Source organism: Lathamus discolor, chromosome 13, assembly GCF_037157495.1.
Source record: "Lathamus discolor isolate bLatDis1 chromosome 13, bLatDis1.hap1, whole genome shotgun sequence".
Taxonomy (NCBI): Eukaryota; Metazoa; Chordata; class Aves; order Psittaciformes; family Psittacidae; genus Lathamus; species Lathamus discolor.
Window position 1 is genome coordinate 12,103,993 of NC_088896.1, and position 23,211 is coordinate 12,127,203.

The 23,211-nt window shown below is 45.2% G+C and overlaps 1 protein-coding gene across 2 annotated transcripts in view; it reads right to left on the bottom strand.

Annotated features, from left to right (window-relative positions):
• The window catches only part of RPTOR (regulatory associated protein of MTOR complex 1), a 114,552-nt gene that overhangs the window by 70,021 nt on the left and 21,320 nt on the right, over positions 1-23,211 (bottom strand). For both annotated transcript variants that reach the window (XM_065693373.1, XM_065693372.1), the window contains exons 4-7: positions 14,504-14,662; positions 10,886-11,032; positions 9,362-9,537; positions 5,240-5,299 (exon numbers count right to left, since the gene is read on the bottom strand). In XM_065693373.1, the coding sequence (XP_065549445.1) occupies positions 5,240-5,299; positions 9,362-9,537; positions 10,886-11,032; positions 14,504-14,662 (542 nt within the window). The remainder of the gene's footprint in view (positions 1-5,239; positions 5,300-9,361; positions 9,538-10,885; positions 11,033-14,503; positions 14,663-23,211) is intronic.

Genomic DNA, 23,211 nt, shown 5'->3' on the forward strand with positions numbered 1-23,211 from the left:
ATGTCAGGGTCACGGAGGAGCTCGTGCAAGGTGCAACCATCAACCACCTTGTCAAAAATTCAGCAGAATCCCATGAATCATTTTCACTACAGGGGAAGCATGTGCCCCAAAGCATGCCATGTTCTCCCTTCAATGGGCTCCATCTGTATCTCTTCTTTTGGAATGTAATACATACCAATACTGGGATATGCAGCATCATACTCAGATTTCAGAACACAAGCTGCTTTGGTACTGGTGTATCAAATACCTGCTCACATTCACAATGATTTTAAACAGAAAATAACACAAGAACATTTCCCTTTTCATTCCTCCAGGGGAAAAGGGACACCACAGCAATCAGTACCATGAGCAGGAACATAACACAAGCTGTGGACACCTCTAGAACTGGCAAGAGCTGCTTAGACAGGATCAACACAGTTCATGTGCTCAGAGACAACATGTTCTCATCACAAAAGGAGAGCAGTGAGGCAGGTGGCAAGCCACTGGGCTCCCAAAACCTTGGGAACTACTCGAGAAAGACAAAACCTCTGAGGTTCTTCAGCCATTTGTTTGAGAGTGCAGCAGAGCTCTGTACACCAGTGCTCAGTCTCTCATCTCTTCATATGAAGACACAAATGAAGTGTTGCCATGAAAACCACCTTTTCGAGTGCCGTCTTCATGCTGGATTTACAATAGGCTTTGCCTACACGAGAGGCTGATACCCTGTAACAATGGTGAGAAAATGAAACACTCCATTTCGATAAACCCCAGTTTATTACAAAAGAGAAACTTTCCAGAACAACATCTTCAATAGCAAAGTTTGCTATTTTTTTGCTAAGTTTTGCCTCAGCAAAAGTACTAATGAGGGAGGTATTGCCAACAGGCAGCGTGGCACAGCACCCTGTTAGACCAGGGCTAAAACCACTCAGTACAACACATCTGAAACATGCTCTAACGCTGTCTACTGAATCTTCTAGAAGAAAATAAAGGGGCTGGAAGGTGCCTGCCCTCACTTGAAAGGCAAACTCAAAATGACACTTTTCCCACTAGAAGTGAAATAATAACTATAAACCCCCAGGCTGCAGCGTTTCAACACGTGAAATGGTTGAGCAGGTATCTGCAGGAACATCTCACCTTGTGCTCCTTGTAATGACAGAGAGATCAGGGTCCTGTCAACAGCAGAACCATTGCTCTGCCTTCAGCTGCCTTTATGCACTTGCCCAAGAGGCAGCAGGATTTGTCCCTGCCCAGTCCTGCTTAAATAGTAGAGCTTTCTTCTAGTAACCAAATGCTTTTCCCTGTCTAGTTTGAAGCCTAATGATTTCTACCAAGCCTCTGTACCAGCAGCTCTGGCAGCATCTCCTCTCATCAGGCAGCAGGGTGTTCCAGGGCATTATCAGCATTATTTTAGAACACAGTATTGATTCTTGTTGGAAATACCATTTCAATTTAGCAGCTGGCCTCATCTGCTTACACAGCAACACCAATTTTGTTTGTTCAGACCCAAGCACAAGCCAGGAAGGTTATTCCATACCTGGGCAGCTTTTGTCCTTCTAACCTTTTCAAACACCACCATTTCCAGTGACTTTCCACACAACAAACTCTCTTCCCAGACTGATGTGAGGAATTCAAATAGTCAGCAGAAAGCTGCTGGTGGGATGAAGCTCTGATGGCCCCAGGCGATGCTAATGGACCCCATCAGCCACACCGGGCAGGACACCAGCCACGAAGAGGAAATGGCACTGGAAGGGACTGGAGCAGCTGATAGGGCCTACTGGGATCACCAGCAGAAAGAATCCTGATACTACTCAGCTGCTTTCCTTCGCCTCCCCTGCCATTTCTCATCCTCAAGGCAAGTGCTTAGCCAAGTCCTGAGAGCACACACCAAAGGTGTTTGTTAGAGCACAGCATAAGTTCTACATTTCCCCCAATTACATTACTTTTGCCATATAATATCGTGGGATTTTATTTTCCTACTTTATCTTTCAAGTGGCTCCTACTGAGCCATTACTCATCAATAACCAACAACATTAAAACATTCATAATTTCCAGTCTGTGACATTTGACAATACTTAAAGTGGAAACAAAAATTAATTTTAGTCTCAGATTTGTTATCTCTCATGATTTTCAGCAATGGGCTTTGTGCTGGGGAGTGACAGCAGAGATGGGCTCTGCTCTCAGAGCAGCAGCAGCTCAGGCTGCAGCCAGACGCAGCTCTCCCACGCTGCTCCTGCCTACGTGACGCAGAGCTGACAGTCAGAAAAGGTCCTTTGTCACCAAACCCTGACAGCAGGACCGAGGCACCTTGTGAACGTGAGCTGTGGTACCATGTTCATGAGCTCATTTGAAAAGATGGTTTTCTAAGTGGCCTCCCCAGAAGCACCAACAGCCCCCGGCTCACCGGGAGTTTTGTTCAGAGAATTCCCTCCTTCTGCAACAGGGACCCAGAGGAAAAAAATCCCAGGAAGCAACATCCCACCCTTGCTCTCTGGAGAATGTGACTTCAGGAGGGAGCCTAATGCAGCGACATGGATCAAAGCATCATTCTTGCACATCCCTGGCTCTCAGCACCCAGCTTTGTATTCCCACCCTACACCAAGTTAAACGATTCCTTAGGGTTTTTCCCAAAATGTTTAAAAAGCAGATCACAGCCCCAGTTCATCCCACTCAACAGCCACACAAGTTGTGCCAACAGAGACAGTGGGACACTGGTGATCCAACAGGACAGACCAACCAAGACAGTGGGAACACCCGACATCAATGCTGCCACCAAAGGGCTTTAGGAAGCGGCAGCCCAAGGTTCCCAAATTCCCAGTACTTCACCAACATCATTTTCCTGTCTACCTCCAGCAAAGATCCTTATTTTTAAACTAGGGATTATTTTGGCTTCATCTCCAGAGATGCGTGATCTAACCGCATACAAAGATGTGTATCCACCCCCCAGGCCCAGTCATCAGGCCCTGGGTTAGCCCAGACAATCAGCAATCTGAGCTCCTCACAGAAGGCACAGCCTCATTCAGTCCCCAAGTCTGCAGCTTAATTGCCAGATAAACTCCTTCCCCGGGTTTAAAGACAAGTAAATCACAAATTACAGTGCACACACAGCCAGTGCAGGAGGCATTCCACCCCTATCTCGAGACTGTAATAAAGCCCACGTGTTTCCTATAACTGGTACAGATTGAAATAATAATGATATTCCCCAGGAACCTCTTTCTGGCACACTTTCCATGAAAACAGCCCTTAAAGAATGCACATTTCCTGTAATATTGACCTATAAGAACCAAGAATACTGAAGAAAACTTCTTTTGCCTGTAAACCATTATTTAAAGAGCATCTAACACTCAGCAGCACATCCGAGTGTTCCATGAAGCCGACTCCTAAGCTACCTGGCTCAGACCTTCCCTGACCCTTGCCATATGTTCCTTGATTAGGTACACTCTTGTAGCAATGTTAATTGCAATTAACATAACATTGTTATTGTTCTGGAACACATTTATCCAGCGGCCTGAGGTGACCCCAGCCCAGGCTAGTGATGCCCATCACTTCACACCCCAAATCTCACCCTGAGCACACAGCAGAGCAAGGTGAAGCGCCGGGGAGGTTTTACATTTCCCTGCTGCTCCTCATCTCCTGAAATCCAGAAGGAAAACAAAGCCCACCACATTTTACCATGGCTTTCAGAGAAAACAACAGCCAGTGGTGGACCCTCTCCTAGGCTGCCACATCTCTGAAGCTGCCCTGATGCTGCCTCTGACAGATGGGATCCTGTCTCCATTATTCTAGTTGTAAATTGAAAAATTATTCTTATTTGGCAAGATTAGTGCCTCTGAAATACAGCTGTACGAGAATCATTACTCAGCTTCCCCAACCGAGATGAGGTGGGATAATCAAGTTTTCACATATAAAATGAGTGTGATTAAATACCTCAAGACTACTGATGAGCCCGACTCTTCTAAAATACATGTTGTGGAAGAGTGAGTAGCACTGAGAAGCATTTTTAACCCCACCTGAATGTAAAACACACAGGTTAACATGGAGTGATTTACTGAAGCAAAATCTGAACAAGAAATGTTCGCAGAGGCAATCTTAGCCTCATGGCTTCTGCTGTAACAGGTAATTGCGACTGGCAGCAGGAGCAATGAAGGATTCCTGCACCTCGCCGCACCAGGCAGCGCCTTATTAAAGCACCAGGAAGTATGATAATGTATTTCTATTAAGAATTCACGCTTATTATGCAGATTCCTGTTCTCCTGACCCCTTCCGGGATGCCCTTCAATTCTTCAGTCTCCATCTCACACAAAGGATGCTACCTGGACTCCGGACATCCGTGTGGCGCAAGAGTTCTAATTAATCAACAACTGCATTTCTAAGTCAACATTTCTCAGAAATCGAATGAATGATCTTTAATGAATTACTCCCAGGCAGTGTGTGTGTGTGTGTGTGTGTGTGTGTGTGTGTGTGTGTGTGTGTGTGTGTGTATCAGTGTTCCAAGCACAGGGCATTCAAAAGCAATCTGCAGGGAGCACAGAGCTACTGCAGCTCATGGCTGCGAGCATCTGCTGCTGGTCTTTAAGAATATGCTTCCCACGAAAAAAGACAGAAAACCAAGGAAATCTTAAAACCCAAGCATACAGTGGACAATTACTATTATTAATAGTTCAAAGTCTCCTTTTGTTTGTATAAACTGAATCTGACAAACAGTTGTCCTGGTTAATCAGTTTGCCTCAGCTGCCTGACAACCAGTAATTACGCTCAAATATCGCCTGGATAAAAGGATGAGAACATGTTTCAGTGGGGTTACGTCTGCAACATAACAGCACCATCAGACAAAGAACACGAGGCCAGCACAGGGATGACGTGCCAAACCATTTTTGGCTGTGTGTTTTCCTGTTTCTGAGCTGGTTTTGGTGTCATGGGGTGTTGTACAGCTCACAGGGCTGCGAGCACTGCTCCGCTGGGCAAAGCCCACACCAGGTTGGGCTCCAGAACATGGCCATGACCTGTGTCTGTGGTTGCCATCTCTCTGCAGCACAAGCAGAAAAAACTACAGGACTCAAAGCTCCTGGAGCCAAGCAAAGCCCCACTCACTTTGATAGCCACAGCTTATTTCAGCACACGGGAAGGCAAGAAATGGCAAACACCACAGGTTTGGAAAAGCTTTCCAAAGAAATTTTCTTGCAGACAAACAAGAGAAATGCAAGAAATAACATGGAAATGAAGAGCAACAGGGGATAAAGAATAATCGTAAAATTTGGCTTACTTCTCTATTAAATCCAGTGTGACTCCTGGCACCAGCCTGACACTCTTCTGCATACAGAACCTGTGGAGAAGAGAATAAAATAAAACACACTAATTGACTATTTAATGACAGGGTTCTGTGGAAAGAACATGGAAGGAGGTTTCCTTATTACAGTGCTTCTGCTTTTAAAACAGTGTTTGGGTAGCAAACTTTGCTACAGCATAATAAGAATGAAGCAAAGCCCTCAGTGTTTGTCACACTCATGATTATGCGGCGATTTCCATCGTCAGGTGTCAAAACTGGGGTATTGTAACTGTCACAGTGACAAGTTTTCCAGCACGGAGCAGGGGAAAAGGGCTCGCAGTCATCCCGCACGGTCCCTCGGGAAGAGCAAGACGACACGAGAGCCAAGGAGGTTTATGCCTCTGGAATAATGATCAGCGTTGGCTGGGCTTCCCTGAAGAGATCTGGCGCTGCAGGCAGGGGAGGGAGCGCGGGAGGGAGCAACGGGGATGCGGCAAGTCCAAACGCCTCCGTCGTTCAATTAAAAAAGTGCTGACTCCATTTCCTCAGCACTCCACAAGCACTGCTCCAGGAAGGCCAGCCCTGGAAATGCAGGGCCTTGCTGGCACTACGCTCCCTGTGCCTAGAAGATCCCAGAAGTGCCTAAAGCCCCGTGGGTGTGGGAAGACAAGATGCTGCCAGCCACTTCCAAGTGTGTCTCACTCCTCCAGCACGCTGGGATGTGCATTGTGGCCCAGGGGACAGAACTGGGAATCAACAGGCCTGGGACAGAAAACCAGCAAATTCATCTTGAGAAATGACTTCCTCAGAGGTTTCACTGCATTCCCAGTCCGTTTTCCCTGTACTTCAGAAATCCACTCTCCCAGGAACAGAAGCTCCATGGGCAGCATAGAGCAGGAGTGCCCGGCTGCCCAGGAGACTGCCCTCCTGCAGCAGGAGCCCTTGAGGTCTCAAGTGATGGTTGGTGTCATGAGCACAAACATCAGGTGAGCTATGTTAGAGCTGCACATAAGCACACCAGTAAATGCCAGGCTGAAAGAAGAAAACCAGAAATATACATAACAGCCCCACTGGTTCTGCTCAGGTATCACAGGAGGGTTCTGAAACTCAGTTTAGTTTCTCTAAATAAATTTGGGACCGAGGACCGGCTCGGGTAACCCTCAAAAATCTCAAGCAGAAATAAATGGGTTAAACCCCCTCCACTTTAAACACTTGTTTTAATTGATCCAACAGAACATGAGTTGTCGCAGCTTAAGTTTTTGTTTCCATGCACTTAAAAGGTTGCTGCATCACCATCCTGGTGTACAAACTGCACATCTGAGCCTGAGCAGCTCCCAAACCTTTCGCTTCTTTGTGGTTTGGGGGTTCCCAGCACTCTTCAGGAGCCCTATTATTGCTCTTTAATGAGGGGGATGTCATGGTTCAAAGCCATGGGGTCCTTCAGACAATTCAGACTAGCACAGCCTTCTCCCTGATGTGTTAAATCCTGAACATACATTTGCAGCTGGTTTATCTCTTAAGGGATTGAAGATAACACCAGCATATGACGCACCACTGATCCTAGCATCCAGTATAGTTGCTTTTTGCTTTAGACAGCACGAGAGACATGGATCTGCCTGAACTGGGGCACCAAACACACACTAATTTCTGCCTCTTCCTGCAATAGCTGCATTTATGTCCCGATTAGTGCATGTCAGTCAAGATTAACAATGCAGACAGCTTATCTCTAAGCTTGTCGCACAGCTATACGTAGTTACAACATATATTTGGAATATGTCAGCTCACAACAGCCATTACACATGAAGATAATCAGTACCAGAATTCATACACTGGGTTCCTGGAACTGTCAGACCATACTGAAGTCTCATGACCAACCGGGTTTCTCTCACCAGCACTGGCTTTTCTTCCCCTGAAATCAGACTGAAGCTGCAGCCCCATCTGATGAGTGATTTTTGTCCATCAGTTGTTTACTTACAGCACAGAGCACAAAATGGGATGTACAGAAATTTATTCAAACTTTTATTTGCCCATAAATTCAGTGGATGAAACCTCATTAGCCTGTCAGTCCGGAATGGCAAAACCGGTGCATTTCCAAAGCAATTCTGCGGGGTTCGGATCAGCCCTGGTAAAAGGGTGAGACTGAAGCAATGAGAAGTTTTAATGACCCAGATTTCCATCTCTATTTTCAGTTAACTGTCTGCTTTAGGACACGAACACAATTTGCATCAAGCAGCTGGAATGAAGGAGGAGGGTCTGGCTGTGCATGGATTCTGTTAACAGCAGTAACAGTGCTCTGCAGGCAGGCACTTCTTATAGATAAAACCACAACTGTAATAATGCCAATCAACAAGGACTATAAAAGGAGCATAATCTTCATCAGAGAATAGAGGAGGGTGTTTTTGTGTGCAGTAAGCAACAGACATAGATTTGATTTCCTACTACATCATTGGATTTGAGGTAGTAGGGAATGCTGTACTATCCAGTTCATGCAGTGTTTACCAGCACCAGCCTCTTGCAGAGCTGAGGTGAGTTTTACATCCTTCCCTAGCTGCATTTCTACAAATGCATTTCCTGTCAGATACTAACAAGACCCAACTCTGAGTATCTCATGCTTACGCCACATGTAGCTCAGCAGGAGAACCTGCCCTGAACACCCCCTCAGCTACGTTCCCATGGAGATGAGTAACAGAAAATTCCTGAGCAGATCAAAACAAACCCCAACCTTCCTCAGTGCGATGTAAAACAGGAACATCGTAAAATCCCCCACAACACCCAAACCCAAAGCCCCTCTCACACAGCCGCAGCATTTTCACTTCAAATATGGCCCAATTGGTGAAACATGGCCCTGCTAACCACGAGGGAAAAACAACACAATGCTTTGTTTTTACAACAGAAGAAGGAGAAAGTAAGAGGGTTTTAAAGCCATGAGAGAAGCACCTACCTGCCTAACGTACTTAGAGGCTTGCCATTCCTCAGCTGAAACTCCAGGCTACTCTCCCATTACTTCGGACTCTGGTCCATGAAACCTGGGTCAGAAAAACCCTTTCCTCCCCAGCTCTCTCACACCTTCCCTGAAACTATTCCTAATGTCACTGAGGCTCTTAGCCCGGCTTTTCCAAGTCATCCGAGACTTCTCCCTGTGTTGGCAAGCTGTGACTCCCTTCTGTGAGAAAACACCCTGCGAGCTCATGAACTCAAAACTGGGATTAAGGAATGAGACAAATCTTGTGCTGCCCCTCACATGAGCAGAAGGGATCAGTCAGAGGCACTGAGTATCTGAACCAGAACCTGCTCAAATTAACTCGCTTCATTGGTTGCTTATTTAAGTCAGAAAGTGTGTAACAACTGCAAATTATTTTGAGTGTCTCCAAAAGACAGCTAATAGCTCCTGAAGCTGCAGTGACTCCACTGCTTACCACTGCTGCCATGGCTATAGGCTTCCCCCTGCTTTAACCCTGCCTAGTGAATGCCCTCAAGCTTTTCATTCTCGACGACACAAAACCTTAGGAGGATGGAGTGAAACGTGCTGGTTAGGAATGAGTCAGTGATGTACCAGACTCCTCACACCAGCTCCTAAACCAGCACCACGATTACTCATGATCCTCTCCATTGCTGGGTAAAAATACTGCTCCTGGAAAGCTCTTGTAGCAGCCTTTGAGAACTTTCTGCCTAATTAACTTGGTCTGTCATTCCAAGGCATCTTTCTTTGGTTTATCGCTCAATTTCTTCCACTACAGCATTATTTAGTGCTACTGTATTATTTACAGCAACTGCAATATTTGGAATATGATTTGTACAAAGGACAATTTACCAAAAGTTATATTGCACTATGAACTATTTCTGCTCTCTGAAGAAGTAGATACTTAATTCCCAGAACAGTAAATCCCTTAATCTAAGCAAACCTAGATATTGAGCTGGAAACTAAAACGTAATAAGTAGAAGATCACAATATTTGCACCTTTCTAGTTCTGATTAATAAAATGCTGTCCCAAATGCATAGTTCAAATCCTGTAATCCAATATTGCAGGGAACCTTTAGGTTTGATTAACAAAGCCATCGTTTCAACAGACAAGCTACCCAAATTACACACTTGCCATCGATACTGAGGAAGATACTCACCATCTCAGAGCGATTTTGATGGGTGTAGTAAGGCATGACGTGAACAGGTCGGCCGGCAGGTCTGGGATCATGGGGAGCAGCTCGTTGGCCTCGCAGGCTGCCAGCTGGATGCAGTTCTTCATTGAGGGAGGCAAAGGCATTTGGGCGAGTGGATGGTTGGGGTTAATTGCAGCCACCTGAAGAGATCAAGGAGATCACCCACGTGGTGAATCAGGAAGGTGAGGTGCTAGGCCATTTTGAAAATAACCAAGTCAAAGGCTGGTGGATCTCTGGATCCCGAGTTGTTTATGACTGCAGAAGCACCAACCATCATTTTACCTCACACAGAATTAACAGTATTTAAAGGGCATTGACCACACACCAAACCCAGCAACGTGCAACAGCCTGAACTGTGATCACCACTTCAGAGTCTTCAGTTCACATCTGCCAGCTTGGAGTCAAGCACTGTGGAAGCAAGTTAAGCAAAACTCATCCTTTTTGTGGCCCATAACCATTCACCACAGATGGCAGAATCGCTTCAAATGGAAAAATGCAATTCATTTGGCTGAACTAGGCAGGAATTCCTGCCATGAAGCATAAAGACAACTCTTGTTGGTAGCCAGAAGAATCCTGAACGCCCCGTGCTTCTCCCCATACAGCGTTCTACTTCACTAGAGCAAAAAGGTCAAGGTGGGGAAGGGAAGAGAGAAAATTACCCTGTGTAAGCACAGAGGCTACCTTCCAACAAAAAGAGAAAAGGAAACGTGCACTGCCTCCTGCAATGCAACCATTAAAGTACCAGCAGAAACAAACCTCAATGCTTTAGTAGAAGGGTTCAAGGTCCTTACCCATACTCCTCTGGACGGAAAAATGTGTTAATTTCTGCACTAGGCACTGAATCTTACACTGAAAAATAACTCTAAAGTAAGGTCTGTGCATCTCAACATCTAGAACTGTTCTAACAAGACTTCGTTTTCCAAAACTCAATTAGTTCATACTTAATTGAGCATAATCCCCTCCTTAAACTGTAAGGAGTGTCAGTGATTTATGTCAATAAATGTATTAGTAATTACATTTGCAATGTAAAACAACTTTTAGTTAGAAACACATTCAACTTGAGCACTCTGTGAGACTGAACCACCAGTGACAACCCCTCCAGGCATCAGGTTCATTTCATTTTGTTTCACATTTTCACCTTCACTTCAACAGCACAAAGCTCTAACAGCACCCAAATACATACGCAGATACAAGATTTGGGCAACTAAAATAAATATGTCTAGCTCACCTCAGCATTTATCTCAGCAGAAAAGACCATTAGGGCACGAAGTGAGTCTATTAACATCACCATTTAATTAGTGCTTGTATTAAAAATCATCCCATGGTTAATAGAATAGCAAACTGAACCAGAGAGACTGGAGTAGCAGAATTATTTGCAAATTAATTTGCTTTCCACCACATTTTTCAGCTGTACATGGCAAAGCAAGCTGAAACTTAGCCCTGCAGCACGAACAGGAGTGAAACCCTTGCAGGAGGCTGTGATCTCACCTCCAGCTCCTGCTCCCTCTGTAGTGCAAATTGCTTGAATGACTTGACAATAAGGCCGGCGTTGGAGCAGTCATAGACGAAAATGGAAGGGCTGCCCATCCAGGTCTGCAGGTCATAGATGGAGAGGGGAATGTACTGGGTGTAGTTCTAGGAAAAGGAAAAACACACTCGAGTTACAGAGAGACAGAGAAGCAACAGAACTTTCATTGGTGAGATACGGAAATACACATAAAAATTCCAATTCTGGAATCACAAAATAAACCCTACATTGAGCACTGGGCATATTAATCAACACAAATACCAATCAACATCTACTCCTAATGAGGACTATGAACCCAACTCCAACACAAGCTACAAACAGATCTGTGGTATTGTTGGAAAGGCTGAACTTTAAAACTCTCAAGCTCAGCGCTTTGAGCTGTGCTACAACTCTAACAGCAGCTCAGAGTCCCAGTTTAGCTCAGATTTCTGCAGGTCTGGCAAAGGCTGTAAAGCAGCTGCCTTGAACAGCAAATGCCTCGGAACTGAGAACTCCATCAATACATCAAGCTTGATAATTAAGACTATGGAGCCCATCAGCAGCTCCCCCGTCTCAGCCTAATGAGATGCTTCATGACGTTATTACAGTCTTTAACTTCTGTGCAACTTTCCAAATTAGCCAATAAAATGAAACCCAACAAAGGCTCCTCCACCAACATGAAGTGCCACCAGCCCTGCTGCTGTAAATAGGGAGTATTTTGCTCCTCATCTTCCGTCTAACACCCCCAAATCACTGGGGGCAAAAGCTTCTTAAAATACAAGGGGGATCACAAATAAGAATTTATAGAATTAGCAGGGCCAGACCCAAGCAGCAGAACTGCAAAGGGGCACCACCAGACCCAGCATGGCTGCTGCAGACCCTTCCACTCACAGGCAGAGGACAACCTGCCTGGGCTCCTGCAGCACTGAGCTGGCCAAACCTACAGCAAAAGCTGTGATGTTCCTATTAACATCCACGGGGTGACGGATGGGAACAGAACTCCCATTTCCATGCAAGAGGCTTAAAATAGCTGTAATAAAACTGGTAAACTTTAGCAAAAATCAAATTCTCAAGGACACTTATCAGCATACATAAAGACAGAAGTGCTCGTAAACCATATGCTAGATAAGGGGGGAAACTGTAAGCCATTTCAAAAACCAGTTCTGCCCATATATAAAAGTTTAGGTTGTTTCATTAAAATTGATAGGAAAAATTGTTTATAAAAGCCAAAGTTCCATGCGTCAGGAGCTCTGTGAATTATTGCAGGACAGAAGAACACATGAACAACTCACCCATGGCCCAGACCTTTTTAAGGGACATCACAGGGCTTAAGCACATTCCAATCGTTATAAGTTACATATAAAACCCTGCTCTGACATACATAACCAGGGAGATTTTATGGGTGTATACATTGTTTTAACTTCATATTTACAGCGCGTATGGCTACAGTTAAGATTGGATTATAGCTCTGATTAATATGGTGGTATTTCCAACCAGAAGGATTTTATGTTCCAACGTTACTGTGGGGGTCACAAATAACATGAAATTTGCTAATGATATGTAAATGAGACAGTTTGAAGGAAAAAGGAGTGTTAAATAACAGCTTTCCAGCACGGCAGTTCAGGCTGATCGCTTGCTGCTTGCTCACCTCCCCTCTGCCACGCTGGGCTGTGAGCAGGAGGGAGCGTGTCCGTGTGGTTTGTTCTCAGGGTTGACTCTGGGGTTCAGCAAGTTTCTGCTCTGTTCACAGAGTCCCTCCATGGCTGCTTGAAGGAATGACCCAGCAGAGCTAACCTGGAAGCTGATTTTCAACCAACTGCTTAATGAACAACTCGGAAATATATTGAAAACAAGTAACATTATTCAGATTTTGGAGAGAAGCTCCCCAAACTCCAGTGCTGTCCGAACTCTGCTGTGATTTTTACCTTTTTGAAACCACATTGGGATTTTCCTTGGAGAACAGCAGCCAGCAAAGCTAGAAAAAAAATGCACTGCTCTTTATTCCTACAAGAGCACTCCCAGACACTATACGAGAAGCATGTTATGGCATGTTATTCACCAGTTTACAGGGATTGTCTCAACTGTCAAGACGTGACATAGCCAAGAAAGGGACATTTTCAACATAATCATTCCGTCCAAAGCATGGTGCACTTCCTCTCCCATTTCCTATCAGAGATGAAGCAATGCTTGAAGAGAATTCTCTAAAGAGATTTCTCCCCAGAAGGGTTCTGTGCTCAGCTTCTGTCCTGGCTCTTCTGAACTCCGTGCAGTCCCTCAGAAATCTCAGCAAGGAGCCTTGTGGCAATGAACCTACAGGAGTCCATCCCCAGTTCTTTCTGTATATGTTACTATCTCTATAACCAAAAGAGTTCAGGAACACTTTGTCTGCTGAGCTGCAAAGCAGAAATCAACCACCCAAAGCACTATAAACGCTGTCATGCGCTGCTTGGTGAAGCCCTGCACTCGTTGAGCTGCTGGGATTAAAAGCCAGGAAAAGAAACACAACTGAAAATACTTTCTGCTCCCCTTAACGCTGTCTCTGACCCCACGTTACTGAACTGATTTCTGAAGCGTGTTTCCTTCTGAAGAAGAAGGGTGTGCAAAAGAGGAGCGGGCACCTCCCCATATTCCCACTCCATGCGGAGACACTCCTTGCTACCACCATTTCGACAAAGCATATATATAGGTCAGGTTTACATTCTAATCAAATGAATGTGGATGAGGATCAGATTATTTATTTACTACTGTCCTCATCATCTGTCAGGAAAGATTAAACATCAAAAGGGAAAACTTGCTTCCTAGGTGAACCCTCAACAGTGAAGGTAACCAAAGGTATTTGTACTATAGCAAGCACAGCTTGTCAAAAGCCATGAAAAATTAAACTCGAGGAAATGCTGTCATGTCTGTCTGAGGAGAGAAGGTTTTGAAAGCCTGCATTAGTTTAGCTACTAGCTTGTCAAGTGCCTTATCCAAACCACACCATATTCCTTCCTCTTTCACAGGCCTTTCCAGCAGCATCTGAACACTGTGAACTGAACAAAGTGACCAAGATGTGCTGCTGAAGTGAATCTATATGATGCTTCCTGAAGGCTTTCTCCTTGTCAATCTAGGCATCTCCAGAAGTAGAGCTAGCCACACAGTTTATTGTCCTCATGCAGTATCTCTAGGTGGTTTGAACAAGGGCGTTCAGAACTCACAGACATTTGAAGCATAAGCTTTATGGTAAGAACATAATGATCAGTCAGGGATGTCAGGCAGCAAAGTCAAGTCTCACTGTTTGCTCAGACGCAACTGAGCTGAGTACTACATCTGAAAAGCAGAGGAGGGAAGTAGCAGTAGCTGTTTTTAAAGTATTTTGCAAATGAGCTTTAGTGCAGCTGAGAGAAGACCCTCCTGCCCTGCTGGGAGCCGAGGGACAACCTGTTTGGTCTTCCAGAACTTCAAGAACAGGAAGAAACAAACAGCTCTCAGCAGGGAACCAAACAACTGTGAAGGCATTTTAAACCCTGAAAACCCAACTCCTCCCTAAGAGAACACTTCAACATCGTCCCTGCAGAGAATAAGATTGGGCTGTTGAGCACTGTTTTGCAAGGACTCACCTTGTTGAAGACCCAGATCTCCCCGTTGACAGTTGGCCTGGGGACGCCATGGCCGTTGTAGTGGAAAAGCACCCTCTCCTCCTTGGCGTTCCGACGCAGAGATGTGCACAGCTTCTTAACCTCATCCACAGTAGGGTCAAGACTCTGCTTGTACCTGGCCTGGTAACATAAATGGAAGATAATAGATAAGAATGGAAATTAAGATTTTAGGTGTAAAACAAAATCTGTTTAAGATGCAGGCATGTAATTAAGATCACAGATTCACAGAATGGGTTGGAGGGACCTTAAAGCTCTTCCAGTTCCAACCCCCTGCTATGGGCAGGGACACCTTCCACTACAGCAGGTTGCTCAAGATAGAAGCATGTATATGAATTGGTTACTTGGGAAAAGGAAAACACAAAGCATTTACTATTGCAATATAAACATATAAATCAAGAACATAGCTGAATAAAAGGGTGTCTGCTATTGGTGTGGTGGTTGCACACACACAGTAACAAGAGGCTTGCTTTTGGGTAGATTTTATACTCAATGTCATCACAACTTGGGCTATGGACAATATATTCTCCTTCCTACTCACACAGCTCTATAAGCATATAAATCAGAGCACATTGCTATGTTTGAGGAAGAAAATAAACTGATAAAGAAATCCAATACTTCAAAGCCATTCCTACTCATCGAAGTTCAAATGCCAATGGAGCAGCCAGTCTGTCCCACTCCAAAGTGCGCTTTTTGAAGCGAGGCCAAATAACAAAAAGTCTCTCAAGTGTTCTTTGAAAGACAAAAACCTGTTTCTTCCTCTCCACAACTGCAGCAAGAGGCTGAGAACCCTGAATCAGAAGGGCTTGGAAAAATTCAAGTGATGTGTTGAAATGAAGAGCCAAGTTTAAGAGCAGGACAACCTATATGCACTCCTCCTCCAGAACCACCACTGAGAGCCTGTTTATAAACCACACCAAGACCTCAGAAGTTTGGGCTTTTTAGGTTTTCTTCTATGGCACACAAAGATCAGAACGTCTTAAATATCACAGTAACAAGGCAGGAAGCACTTACTTATGAAGCTTGACACCACGCTGCTCAATTAACATACAGCATCTCGAGCCAACAGGCAAGATGGATACAACAAACGGCATCATTTACATGATTACAGCAAGGAAGAAAAGCAAGCAAAAGGAGAGAAAATAAGAAGAAAGAGCCAGTGCTCTGACACACTCATCCTTTTGGGAAACTAACCCACCAAGGAAAGATAAGAGGCTTTATTCACCTTCACACGGGTCCCCCCCACCTCTTTACCTCTCCTTTCAGTGTTGTTATGAAGGGGCTGATTTGCAAAACTGTGCACTTTAAATCCTGTCCTGCCTCTGGCATCTTTACAAGGCACCAGCACCGAGTGCCTGGTCATTTCTCAGCTGTTTTCCAAAGGAGAACATGCTCATTCGAACACTCCTCACGTCCTCACAGCATAAATATTAAATAGAGCTGAAATTAATGGAGGTGAATTCACACTCTAAACCCAAAGCCTGCAGAGCTGAAGATCCAAACTCTAAGCCTATCATTCCTGTGTGGAGAAACACAAGGCTGAGGGAAGGAAAAGAAGAGGAGAGAGCAGAGAGGCCAAGTCCTACCTGTCAGCTCAGGGATTTCAGGCTGAGTTTATTACATGTCGTTCATGCACACATAGGACAGAAACTGGTATCTGAGCATCACCAGAGCAGGTGGTGTCTTCCCCTCAAAAAAGAGAATATCTTCAAGACTTTTTTCATTGGTATGCAAAAAAAACCAGTAGAAAAGAAGAACAACTACAGTCATTACAAGCAACGTCCTGGGCTTGCTCATCTGAGTGGGGACGCCAGCTGTGGGGGAGAGGAGGAGCTGTTTCATGAGATGCTCTGTGGGACAGGCTGCTATTTGTAATAACTGTTAAAGCAAATGGTCTCCTTTCAGAGAGAGCTACAGAAACTGAAGGCTTTGAGAAGAACACGAAACAGGATCGAAACCTTCCTAACCCAGGGGCTGCCACCCTGCCCAGTCCAGAGAGCCCGTCACAAGTGACCAGCGCTGTGGTGTCCTGTCCCATTGAACACATGGACACCCACACAAGCTGTGGTCCAGCAGGATGCACCCATTTGCCAATTTCACCTCGCCTTTCCCAGCAGGAAGCAGCATTTTTTAAACAGTTTTAGTTCTCATGTGAACATTTTGATTTTAGCATTGCTAGCCTTTTGATGAATTGTGTCCTTTTGTCACTCTCCTGTACTTCCTTCCATCATCATTCATCATCTTCCCTGGCAATGTGCTGCATCCTTCCCTTCCACTTCCCAAAAGATGCCTTCAGCAGTAGTTCAAGTTCAGCAGTTGTAAAAGGTAACCAAGTGCCTGACCAAAACCCTGGAAGGATCTGCTGGGTGTAATGTCGGCAACTTCTGTCAAAATCACTGACACACAACAAGACTTACGCTTGTTTTCCCTTTGTTTTTACAAGCTACTGACCAGTTCCCGGCTGCTGCTGCACCTGCAGACTGTGCTGGCCTCTCCTGCCTTCTACTGTGTGTGGGTAACAGATTTGCTGGTGTCTGGCAGGAGCCTTTGCCTCCTGAGGCAATTACCAGACAAGACTGCCCAGACTCTGCAGCTGTGCCCAGCTGTGTCTGCTGCTCCCAGCTGATGCTGCAACAGCAGCATTAGAGCTGTCAAAAGCCCAGCTCAGCGCTGTGATGGGCAAGCATGAAACTGCTGACAGTGATGGCAGCTGCCTTCCTGGTTCAATGTGGGTTTCTGATCACCTCAGTGTCTTGCTGAGGAGCTGCTGTCAAAAGCAATAGCTTTGTGGTGGCCCCATCCACGCGATCCTCATTATTCTGCTCACAGAGGCAAAATTTAGGGTCTTGCTTGTTCCTGTAATATTGCCACACTTTTATGAAACACTCATTTTTTCCAACCTTTTTGCTGTACACTCGGTTAAAGACACGCTTGTGATGTTAATTTTTAAGACATTTCAATTTTCAGTATGCCACAAGCTCCCTCCCTGATTGTTACAAATGTTTTTCCCTAACACAGCTTAGTTCTTGCTTATGATGATTTATAATCTTTTCTGCTTTATTCCTCAGAGCAACTCTGCTGCTCAAGGTGAACCTCTGCGTAAATGGGACATCACAGGATGCGCAGCTGCTGCGCTGTGACTCGCATCAGGTCTGAATCCCAGTTTCTAAGTGCAGAAAAGACACTGAACCCGCGACTGCCACGCGCACAGTCAGCCTTCTTAGCGTGATTTAATTACAAGGAATCAAAGCAATCCAATTATTCCAAGAGAGTGTTTTTTGGAACAATGCCTGACTTTGAAAAACAGAATCTAAAAAGCCCTCTAAACAAAAAAGTTACTAAAAAACAGGAGTGGTGAAACTGGCAGTTTTGAGAGCCAAAGATGTGCAGGTTTCGTGCTTCCTCTCCTGGCTGTGTGTGCCCAGAGCCTCCAGCCCAGCACACAAACCCCTTGCTACTGCTCAGGGCATCAAGGTCATAGAAGGGTTTGGTTTGTGTTGGAAGGGACCTTAAAGCTCCTCCAGCTCCAACCCCTGCCCCGGGCAGGGACCCCTTCCACTGGAGCAGCTTGCTCCAAGCCCCTGTGTCCAACCTGGCCTTGAGCACTGCCAGGGATGGGGCAGCCACAGCTTCTCTGGGCACCCTGTGCCAGCGCCTCAGCACTCTCACAGGGAAGAACTAATGCGAGTATAAAGCCATTCCCTCTTGTCCTATCCCTACAGGCCCTCCCTTGACCTGCTGCTCATGCTATGCAAAGAATAAAATGATAACCCTGCAGCCAGAGATGTTTCTCAGGTGTCTGAAGGCCTGTTAATGACAGACACTAAACCCCCTGGATTTAGTTTTTAAGTGAAAAATGTAAAATTGAATTAATTCCATTTCTACCTTTTATGGGGCAACTGCCAGTTTGATGCAACATGTTCCTCCAAGTGTCTGGAACAAACTGGCTTAGACATATAAAATAGGTGTCTATGTGTCGGACAGCTTTAAGGTCCCTTCCAACCCAAACCAGGCTGTGATTCTACGAGGAAACCTTTAATTATATCTGTACAATTGTTCTGGAGAATCAAAAAAACCTGCAAGATACCTGGGGACTGGCAAAGGACCTGGAGAAAGCTCACACAGAGCATGAGTAGCTGTTCTGGCTGACCAGGAGCTGGGAATAAGCTTTGGGAAGTCTATGATAGAGGCGTTAACTTGCTGGAAGCAGCTACTGGTCAACACAGCCATCACCAACCACAGTCACCACAAGACACAAGGCCACCAGACCTGCCACAGCCCTACAGCATCTGCAGGAGTGGAAGAACAGAGAGTGTAAACTAAACTCAGGTATTACATTACTGCGCAGGGTAACCTCAGCTGAAGACTGTCAGGGCATCCGGAAGCATGGCAGCAGTAAGCATTGATGTAAATGAATCCACAGCATTCCCAGATCTGTGCTAAGCACATTGGTGAGGGTAATAATAAACAAACAGAACCATGAATAACCCCTGCAGGGAAGAGCCCATTCAGCATCTGCAATGAGGATGCCACACTTTTGTTAATTAAACTCTTATCTTCTGGAGGGGCTTTTAAGAAATCAAAGCACATGGAGATGAGAGAATGTATCTTTTTGATAGAAACCCATTCTGATCCCCGAAGACATTTAGCAAGATCTTAACATGAGATTTGGAGGAGTCCATATGTAAAGAGCTGCTTCTGAAACAGGCATTGGGGGGAGAAAAGCATGAATTTTGTCCACAGAGGGAAGCTGCTGTGAAGCTCAAGGGGATCAGTTTTGTAGCCCAAATCACCCAACACGTTAATAACCACCACTGGAAAGCAGGGAGCAGAAAAACAGCAGGCTGGTGATGCCAGAGGGCTACTCCGAATTACTGTGGACAGACCCTGCAGTAGGGAGTGCTTCAGCAGCAGTGAAGAAGAGGAGATGCAACACCATGTTTAAAAGCTGTGTTACAAGAACAAACAGCTTTCTGATTTTACACAGAGACCTTGAACTCCATCCTCGCACTCCAAGCAAGATCCTGGAGGCATGAGGAGCTGTTCTGGACACACACCAGCCCATCGCAGTCGTGAAAGCAAATACAGAGTTAGAAATCGTTAAGGAAGCAAGCAAGAAGCCCCAAAGCACACTGCCACTGCAGAGACCCAGCAAGCACCCACACCTTGCAGGTGCTCTGGTGAGTTTCTCAGGTGTGCAATGGCGTTCACACGAGGAATGATTCAAAGCCCTGGGATGCATCTGCCAGCAGAAATGATACAGAAGCTGCATGTGACAGTGGCCTCTAAATGAGACCAATTATGGATTATCCATTTTGTCTTGGTTGCTATTATCTCTTCCCACACAAGAACCAGGGAAACTAAAATGAAAACATCCATTGACAACGGATGAGCAAAAGACCAGACTCAGCTTCACTAAACCATGCAGACAGACATGTCCTTGCCATAGGAAAGCACCATTCAGTGTGCGAGGTTCATACTCAGGTTCCTCATGTGAGAGGTTTTTATGAGTCCACCTCGGCTGAGTACCCACCAGGGTCCTGGAAGAGACCAGCACAGCTCCTGCTCTCCAGCACAGCCCAGTTCCCTGCCCAGAGAGATCTCAGTCGCTGCCTCATCAGTCACCACATCTCACTCTACTCTTGGCAGGGGCAGCACTAGGATTAATCTAAGGGAAGGATAAACCTCTACTGAGAGGCTGAGCTTCTCCCAAGCCCCTGTGGGTCTGCATCTGACACCACCCTCTCTAAGCCCCTTCTTCCACAAACTCTTCCTAAACACACCAACAATTCAGGTTCCCAGTAACTTTCACTATGAGTTCCTACCCACTAATTTACTTTCAGTTAACTTCACTACTACAGACTTTTCATGCTGCTGTTCTACCCACTCTTCTTTTTCTTCCCCTAGATATGACACTGCTTTGGCCTGCTCCCAAGTCCTCTGATGTTGAAGCTGTTTTAGCTAGAAACTACACACTATATTCATAACAAAACCACTTTGTTCTTTGGAGCATCCAAACCTGTTATTAATATCTCAGTCCTGCGATTTACAGTGATTTAATTTTAATACTTACTAAACCACATCTTTTTTCTTGCATCAAAGAAAGATTTAGGATCCTGAATTTGCACAGGCTTTGGAAACACGTCAAAGAGGAGACAAATTTAGAACTGTACAAGAACACTTTTAGTTTTGCACAGTTTCACAATAAATGAACAATCTACACAGAATATTCTCTCCTGAACAGTGGAATCAAGCCAAATTTTCCTCAACTTTACTGCTCATTTTTGTGTTTTCACCTCATCAGATGCAATCTCAGGCTGAGGATTTGGGTGTTAACGGTGTTTTCTCTGCCCTCCCTAACTGGTAGCTGTTAATGAGCTGTTAATGAGTTGAGTAGGAGTTGGGCTGAGACTCAGCTGACCAGAGCAGCAGCACAGCCTGTCCCTGCCTCCACCCAGCTCTTCCCACATCAGTGTTTAGGACTACATTTAAATCCCAATTTCTCCCCCTCATTTCAAAAGGGCAGGTGACGTGTTATGGTGCTGGGATGTTGGGTAGGTGCAAGATGCAACCCCACACTGCATGCTTGTAAAAGCCTGGCTTCCTCAGGAAATCAGCCAGGAGTATATTCAATCTTTGGAATTCATGTAGTGACATGTTCTTCACTTCCCCATGCAAGCATCTGTTTAGAATAACCCTTGCTACATCAATAACAAGTATGTCTTGTAATAAATCTGGATCCTTTTCCCTAAAGGAGAGCTGACATTTTATCCAAAAGCAATGGACTCCAGCTGCTGCTGTCTTCCCCATCCATCCCAAACAGAGAAAACAGCAGCACAACCTCAGTAGGACAGAAGCCCTTCACAGGCTCACAGGAGCCCGCAATCACTCCAGTTTGCTGTCATGCCTGGGAAGAAGAGTGGTTTGTCCCAAGGGACCTAGCAAACCTGCCTAGCAGGGAGCTGAGGGGGAAGCCTGCACTCACAGGGGGGTTGGAGTATCACCACATTTGCACAGATGCAACTTTGCTGTCAGTGTCCTTATGCTGAGTGCCAGAGCAGGATGGTGCTGTGCTGGGTCCCAGCCTGCAGAACGTGGCAGCCGAGACGTGAGGAGCTGCAGAAGCACGTTAGGTGGTAACTTCAGAGATCGATTCAGCAGTGTGAGAAGTGATTTCAATTTATTCCTACTACCAATCCATCATAAACTCAATTGCCTCTAAGTGCAGGCTGATATGACCACAATAACTCTCAGGTTAGAGACATGCAGGCAAATACAAATGGGGCTGAGCCATATTCACAGGCTGCAAGCTTTCTATTTACTTCTTTTTAAACACCTTTTAGGTGGTTTGATCTTAGGCTGTGGCCATATGAAATGACCCTGATATAAACTTCCGAGGATTATTCACAGATAATAAAAAAGCTGCATATTTAAATACCAGCGAGCATCTGGAAATCCCAAATGGATGCTGTGAGCAACAGCTTAACCTGGTTAACACAGGCCATAAAAAATTGGTTCTGATAAAATTAATAGTTCCTGCTAACTTGAAAAATATTAATTACAGTGACATGCACTGTGACTTACAGACACCCCAGCTCAAATGCTAAACCAAGCCCTAAGGAAGACTCTTGCAAGTCTTTGGCAAGTCCTCAGCAGGTATCTGGTTGCCTTTAAAAATCCATCTCCCTCTCCTCCGTGCCAGGATACTCACAAGCAGCCCAAGATTCCAACAGCTTCATTTGCCAGATGTCTCAGAGCAAATGCATTGTAAGCGTGGAGCATTTATTCACTGGACTGTAGTCAGCAGTGGAGTGACTTTACCTTTCCTCTGCAGAGCCTCTGACCTTGCTTTTAAGTCCAATGTGAAATGAATTCCAAAGAACCTGATCCTCATTATGTGGATTCAGGATTCACCAATGCTTCCAAAAAACCTCCTTTGAGCACTGTGTTCCTGAGAGCTGATGTTGACAGGGAAGACAACAACCAAGGGTACTAACCTTGAGTATGCTATAACAGATTCAGTGACAGGGGTGTTTCTCTGCAATTACCAGCTGCTACACACAAGTTTGCTCCAAGATGTACAGGGTTCACCCCCCAGCCTACCCGGTACAACCCCTCCCAATCTGATCAAATAAAACAAGCGTCCTGAGACGGCTGGTAAAGAATTGGTTCTTTTTAAATAGAAGGAATTGTCAAACAACTTAAAGCTGCTTCTTACACACCAGATCTTGCCCCTCAGCCTGATGCCACTGTGATGGCTGCGATGGGGCACAGCACAAAATGCTCTGACGGGATTTGGAGTACACACCAGGACACATCCTTAAAACCTGCTTAGTCAAATAACAGCGCTCCTAAGCAGCAGCGTCATTTGAGCACTGTTCCTTCTTTGTAACCGCTATTTTAAGAGCTCTTTAAAGTTTCAGGCTCTGCATCTCCTTATTTCTTAAATATAAACTTAGATACCACCTGGAGCCCAGCTTAGGCTGCAGATCCTCAAACTCATCTTTCTGTGCTGGTCAAAGCTCCTCATTTTCACCGGGAGGAACAACTGAGCTGTATTCACATGAGAAGAAGAAGTTCATCTTCTCAATGCTAAGTAATTATTTAGTAATTTCAGGTTTTCCTCTGGCTGCAGAGTAATTGTTTAATGAAGCAATGTGCAGATTAACAAA